This window comes from Helobdella robusta, assembly GCF_000326865.2.
Source record: "Helobdella robusta unplaced genomic scaffold HELROscaffold_69, whole genome shotgun sequence".
NCBI classification, from domain to species: domain Eukaryota; kingdom Metazoa; phylum Annelida; class Clitellata; order Rhynchobdellida; family Glossiphoniidae; genus Helobdella; species Helobdella robusta.
Window position 1 is genome coordinate 411,233 of NW_008705394.1, and position 7,481 is coordinate 418,713.

Genomic DNA, 7,481 nt, shown 5'->3' on the forward strand with positions numbered 1-7,481 from the left:
ATATAGTTGAATAGAGAAAGAAAAGTTATTAATAATACGAGGTAGTTCAGAAGTATAGAGTATAAATAGAAGAGGGCCAAGGATAAAACCCTGAGGTACCCCGAAAGTAAGAGTAGAGGAGTTAGAAGTAGAATTATTGAGAACAACAGAAGAAAAACGATTACAGAGATAAGAAGAAAACCAAGATAGACCAGAATCAGTAATATTAAAAGAAAGACGCAGCAGTCTCAAGAGAATAGTATGGTCAACAGTATCAAAAGCTGAATAAACTGTTTGATTTTGAACAAATGCCTTTTAGTTTGATAATGTGCGATAGTTTTTTAATTGCTTCTGATTGATGGAAAATTTATAATAAATTTAGGATATCAGCTACTCTCTCATGTCCGATGAAACTGGAAAATTATCCTCTGGATAAACAAGTTTGTCCCATGATGTTTGAAAGCTGTAAGTAAATTGATAAATTTTGCTATAAATTTATATTGACGAAATATAATTGGCACTAAACGTAAAACTTAAATTTGTATTTCTTATTTCATTAGTTACATCAGTGATATCTAAACAATTTTCTTCATCTTAGTCCTCATAGGTCTTGTAAGTTGCTGAAATTTTTAGTGTAAGGTTAAGACAGCAGGGTCAACATTATCAATCTCGAATTCTATCAATATATCTAATGTTACATTTGGAAAATATGTAACTTTTGATCAATTATACCGGAAACTATCAAAACATGCACTTACCACCTGTGCGCATAAAACATATTAAACATATTGTTCCAACGTAAGTAGGTATCACTCTTGCTCTAAATGTCTTAGCCCTGTTAAGATTAGACCATAGTAATTTATTTTTATATAAAGCCCGCACTGTCGTCAGAAATTTACGGACCATTCAAAATAAAATCACCCGCCTGATCTTCAACAAACTTTCTTGCTCCAGCTCTTTTTTTCTAATGCTTTAGTGGCTTTCTGTTTGTACTTGGAACATTTTTAAAATTTCTGTTTTATTTTCAAAATAACATCATCAAAATTCCAAGAAAATCTACACACCTCATATCTCGTCATGAATATGCCAAATCGCTCAGCGTGGCTTGTCCTTCTGATCACACCATAACGATCATTTGGTCAAATAACTTTTTAATTATTATAAATTTTTAATATTTCATATTTCCAGTTTTTGATACCTATTCTAAATAATTTAAAAATGTGTCTGTCGTAAATGTGTCAGAAACATTTTGAAATTAATAACGACTGTTTGTTTATTTATATCAATATTTTAAGGCGTATGAGCTCGATATCGGCTATTTGTGTCCATTTTTTCATTTGATTTTTTGTTTTTTTCATTGGTCTTTAATTGAATTTAAATTTTTGATAAGGTTTAGTAGACTTTCCATTGTTGTAGAATTTTCGAAAACTGTTTGCATGCTGGTAGGTATAATATAATTATTCTTTGCATGTCATATGTTTTACATTCGAAGATGATGGGTGATAATGTTATTAGAGTAATTTTGTTAAAGGTTCTTCCTTAAATGAATGTTGGCGTTAGTTTTGTGTTACCATTGAAGTGAAATGAAGCGTTCGATCTGAACGTTGACCTAGAAGCAATTACGTCATTAGACTGTATATTTTTATGCTGGCTTCTCCTGACATCAGTTATTGGGGATGCGTGACGTCATTGCTTCTCTGGCTTCCAGTTGGGCTTACACTGGGAGAGATAGGATGGGGCGATTCTTGTTTTAAATTCCGTGGTTGTGAGTGACTCAATTTAAACCTATTCAATAGAGTTTTTTTTCTTTCCTTACTTTTATTGTCTTTATTTTGTTTAAATTGTTGAGAACTGATTTGATTTTCATGAATTTATTTGTCGAGTTAGTTTTAGTTCAAGCTTATTTATATTGAATGTTATTTGATGTTTATCGTTTTGGATTTTAGCAATTAGCGATTTTCATGGAAGATTTTTATTAATCACCTTTATGATGTTATTTTGACGAAATATTTTCAAGTGACGTCACAAAATGTTGATGCGCTTTAATTTTCAAAAATTTATTTTTATTTATTCCTAACAAATGAAAATGAACCAAAGATTTTAAATGGATAAATTTAATATTTTTTTTATTCGACAAAGCATTTTTTTCACAGCAATAAACTCAGAAACTTAGTAAAACATTTTTTTAAAAATTCGGTCAATTGCTATTATTATTTTTAAAATTTAAGCCACAAAAAATTATAAAAAAAACTCCACATTCAACTTAATAAAATTACATAATGTACAAATCGTTTAAACTGAGAATGAGATTTGCGGACAACTCGCCCGGACCTGAAGAAATTGTTGAAGAAATCCCGGCTAGAATAATATTGCAAAGCGTATTTAAAAATGCATTTGAGAATTAATTCAAATTTCAACCATATATTCGTAAAACCATTATTAATATGTATTATTAATATAACCTGAAAATTTTACATGCCATAGATGATTAGTTAAAATTTTCTTCAATAAAAAACCGCTTTTCAGAGGATTTTACGTTGACACTTAAAATTTATTACAAAAAACTTCAGAAATTAGTACAATTTGCACCATTCGTGCATGAACTCATTATTAATAAATTGTTTTAACAAAAACTGAGCTTCAGATTATTTTAATATTTTCACCAAATGCTCTTATTACTGATAATAAACCCTGAAAATTTCACCGACCCTAGCGGTAGTGGATCTAAGGAGCGGGGGCCAGTGCTCCCCGTCGTGAGCAGTATTTGTATTAAAAGTCAGTTTAAATCATTGTTTTAAAAGAAAAAGTGTCTCTTTGACGAGAGTTGTAAGGGGTAATTAGTGTAGGTATGTGCCGTCAAAAGGTCATTGGCATATTATGTATATGCTCCAATAAGCTATCGGAACCTATCATTGATAGACCGCCCTTTGATATTGGGAACCAAAATAATAGGGCCCAGATGTTTTTATCACATTAATGGCACAAATGTTGTTATTACATTAATGAGAAAAATGGAATCCATTCAACACAGTTGATTATTTGAAATCAATTGACATAGGAGCAGTATTTTGTTTTCACTGTTTCGTAAGGATAATATAAATGGGAAGGTCGACAAAGATCAACCGTCGACTTTATTTTTCCTTTGTGTTGACAGCAGGTTTTCTGATTTGATCGTCAGTGAAGCTTTCCGGTACAATTTGGCAGCAACAATATTTTTTCCAAGTGACGGTAATCCATCAACTGCCTGAAAAGAAAGTGTATGGCGGAGAGTTAATTAAGTTTTGTGCGTGTATGTGTGTGTGTGTAAATGTTTGAACCATAAAACTATATCCTCCCAGATGGTGATCAATCGTTTTTACTAGTATGCGCGTTGGCATGTGTCTACAGTGTGGATGTTTCTAAATATTAATTTTTCTCAACTTCTCTTATTTGTCTATTTTTTTTTACAATGTTGTTACTTAAAATTATATCGTGTTTAAAGCTATTGGATTAATGTCATTCAATAAGAAGCGTTCTTTAAATTTTTCAAATAAAATACAATGCGATCTGTCCAGGTAATAAAGCCAGTAATTCTGAGTTTTATTTTTGTTACTGAACATATTAAATATTGAAACTGATTAACATAACAGCATGACAGAAATTATGGTAAAAGTTATTATCATCTGTTTGGAATTCTGATTTGGCCAATTTGCTTTTAAAGTATGTGTCGATTCTGCTGACACTGCATCATTATTTAAGCTGCTTCAGTGATTTACAACTCTGTCGCTGAAGAAGTTATATTTCATTTGCCCAGTTCTTTTTTTGAAAGGCTTTAGTTTATGACCACTTTTATATTTGTTATGAGACGATTTAAAAAGTCTTGTAGCCGATGAATCAACTTTGTACGTAAAAGTTTGTATATTTGGATCAAATCTCGTCTTGTTCTACGTGTTTCCAGGGTTGTTAGGCCATCAAGTCTTTCTTTGTATTGCGGGTGTCGTAGTCCTGTGATCATTTTTATAGCTTTTTTTGGACCTTCTCAAAGGTTGTTTTGTATTTTTCGAGGTAGGGACAACTAAACTGTACGTGTACCTGTACATAGTGGTCCAAAAGTGATCTTACTAAAGATTTGTATTAATCTTGTTATTACAGTTTGTTCCCCGCTTGAAATGATTCTTTTAATGGTCCCAAGTATTTAATTAACATTTTAGCAGCTTCTTGACACTGTCTTGGTGACTTACAATCTTGGATTAAAACGTTTTCTTTACTTTGTTTTATACCGTATTGCATTTAGTAATAAAAATTGTCCTACTCTTCCACATTACAACTACAACAACAAACAAAGCTATTAATGATAATTTTTAACTTAAACGATTCAGAATAACCTGCAAAAAATGTTAGGCTCAAATATAAGCACAAGTATAAAACTCTATTATTTTATTGACAGTTGGTTACACAATGGACACCTTATACTTCACCTGGTTGCCTACAGCTGTCGACATTGACAAACGACTTGAAATGCCCCAGTTTAGTTTAAGGGGACATTTTCTGAACGACTGCGCTCAAAACTACACTGCAGGTTGAAATTTTTTTGCTATTATTTTTTTCACAACCTCCAAATTGAAATATAAACAAAAATTATTAAATAGATATAAATTGTGCAATGTAAAAAAAATAAATTGGTTTCGGGGTCCATCAAATTAATAAATTACTTGCTGAATAACTCAATCCAAAGTCTTTCATTATCGTCACGCTGTATAATAAGTTACAATTTTTCAAAATTTGTCTCACTCAATCAAGATATTCAATAATAAATTTAAAAAGATAATGTAATTTTTAAAAACTACTCCATCTTGTTCAAATTTCTAGTACTTGTATTTTTAGTATTAATAGTAACTGTAGTAATGGTAATACCACTAGTATTACTACTAAAACTAATGTACTACTGATAATGATAATAATAATAATAATACAAAAATATCATTAAAGATAATGAGATAATAGATAAAGTTTGGATGATGGAAATTGGAATATTAAAATTCGAAAAAACTATGACTCCGGCTGCTCTGATAGTTTCGATCCCAATTCCAGTAAAAACTTTACGACACTCTGCTTTATTCAAATTTTAATCACTTCTAATTGATGATGAATATAAAGAGTAGTTTTGCATCGTAAAATGTAATTTTTAACAGTGGAAAAACATTTATTATATAATTTTAGGAATATATCCTTGCCAAGAAATCCGATTTCTGTTGCAGAGAGATGTCGGTTATTTTTTGATCCAAGTGTACATTCCTTCCATGTTGATAGTAATACTCTCGTGGGTCAGCTTCTGGATCAACGTGGACGCATCGCCTGCCAGAGTCTCCATCGGCCTCCTCACTGTTCTGACCACCACTACCCAAAGCAGTCAAAGTACTGCCACTCTGCCGCGAGTTTCCTACATTAAGGTAATTTAGATTGCTATTCCACTTATAAAGTTTGTTTATCAAACTTGCAAATTCTATTTCGAATCGTTATAAAAATAGTATTTCAGTTTCATACAATTAAATTAATCATGTTTTATTTGATGTTTGAAATGGTTATGAATAAATTTTAATTAGTAGTAGCAGTAATACTGTTTTGGAGGTTATCCAGAGAGCATGCTGTCAGACATGCTAGCACAGCTGATTTGTTGATTGATTGTTGTTCATCCAACAATTGTTCATTGATTGTGCCTCAACAAGTTCAATTGTTAATGAGTTCCAATGAGTCATTCTCTCTGCCTCTATGTCTTGTTAACTCTTTAAAATATTTCAAACTATGATCTTGGGTTTTGGTTTTGACTATGCTAAAACGATTATTTAAATAAACTTTGTCCAAATTATGCATGATTTTAAACAACTGAATCAAATTAATTACATTACATTAATTAAATTATTTTATAATCTTAATATCTTTTGAATCAATTCTTTACCTTTAAAATTATAAAAAAAAACAAGTGCTAACATTTTGACTTTTTATTATCAAATAACCAACATCATTTTTTTAAATTTTTATCCTGAAATTTTAAATTGAAGTCAATATATAAAGCGCCTAATTGAATCATACGTAAAAATCACAGCAATGCAAGATTCAAGCACATAGTGCATACATGCAGCATATACATAACATATAGCCAATGAAATAACAAGAAAATACAGCAGTTAACAGAAATCGGTTGGCATTTGGTTACCATCAACTAAGCTATGATAGGAACATAACATCTCAAATTTTTAACTCTACGGCATCTCAAATGATTTTAAATCAAAATAACAGTAGATTCCGAAACCAAAATTATTTTTCTACTAATAAGCAGTTCACATTTTAAGATAAACATTCGAGTATGAACTTAACCAGGTCAACCAAATTTATTGAGATGTAACTTTTGGTTCACGCTATCGATAGTTAAACTGATTATCTGGAACAAGCCGAAAAATTGTTTAAAGTGATCAACTAAGCAATTGTATTTCAAAATATGATGGAATTTATAAGCCTGCGCTAACTATTTTGGTGCTCCTTAAAATAAAAAAAGACCCTCCACAAATAATTACAGATCCCCATCAATTAGGAACCCATGTTTTCATTGCAAGCGGATTTTTCGCAGGTGTGAATCCGGCCCTTGTTTCTGGAAATACTTAAATTCATTGTCGTCACACACTTATTCATGATTTATACAGACGGCAAATAAATTTTAATTTGAGTAATTAAATGATGACGCAAATGCTTTCCAACCAACATTAAGTTTTTGTAGTATTGCCCAATGCTTATACTAAGCTGACATGTTATTCTACTTTGAATAATTTTTATAATTATTCTGACAAACTTTCCATTTATTTTTACTAACCAAATAGTCAGACTACACGTATTTTTTTATTTCTTTTTTATTCAAACTACAATTTCGATTATATCTTAATAAAATGTGGTTAGTGAAATTGAAAGATTTTTAAAATGTAAAACATTTTTCAGCTGCTTAAAAATTTGTATGAAACCATTTTGTGAAGTACTATGATGGTTCGGAGAAGTGGTTTTTAACAAATCAACTTTAGAAAAATCCGTATGATTTGATAACTTGGTTATAATTTTCATAACTCAGATATTACACTAATCGATATTTGCAATGTCCTACATACAGGCCATAGACGTGTGGATGTCCGTCTGCTTAGTTTTCGTGTTTGCAGCCTTACTCGAATATGCTGCAGTTAATGTACTTTCTCGTCGGAAGGCTGCCCGAATAATCAATCCTTCAACGGGCACCTCCATCAGCGCCTCGGGACACCACACATCTGACGGTTTGACTGCAGCCGCCCAAGCTGCCGCTGGTTGTCTGAGTGGCATGAGTGGAACGGGCACTGTCGGAGGTGCTGGAGGAGGAGGAGGAGGTGGAGGTCCTAGGAGACCAAGGATCTTGCCAGTCATGCAGAGGTTGGATGTTGAGGATCAAATGGACCAAGTTAGTTAGTTTAATAAAGATTTTGTGTGCACAATTATGAATTGATTAAAGA

General features: G+C 31.5%; 1 protein-coding gene across 1 annotated transcript in view; it reads left to right on the forward strand.

Annotated features, from left to right (window-relative positions):
• The window catches only part of HELRODRAFT_130575 (hypothetical protein), a gene marked incomplete at both ends in the record, with an annotated part of 11,304 nt that extends 4,106 nt beyond the window's left edge, over nucleotides 1-7,198 (forward strand). Inside the window, 4 exons of the mRNA XM_009030502.1 lie at nucleotides 362-444; nucleotides 4,406-4,537; nucleotides 5,179-5,408; nucleotides 7,112-7,198. Coding sequence (XP_009028750.1) covers nucleotides 362-444; nucleotides 4,406-4,537; nucleotides 5,179-5,408; nucleotides 7,112-7,198 — 532 coding nt within the window. The remainder of the gene's footprint in view (nucleotides 1-361; nucleotides 445-4,405; nucleotides 4,538-5,178; nucleotides 5,409-7,111) is intronic.
• Between the last annotated feature and the right edge of the window lie 283 nt (nucleotides 7,199-7,481).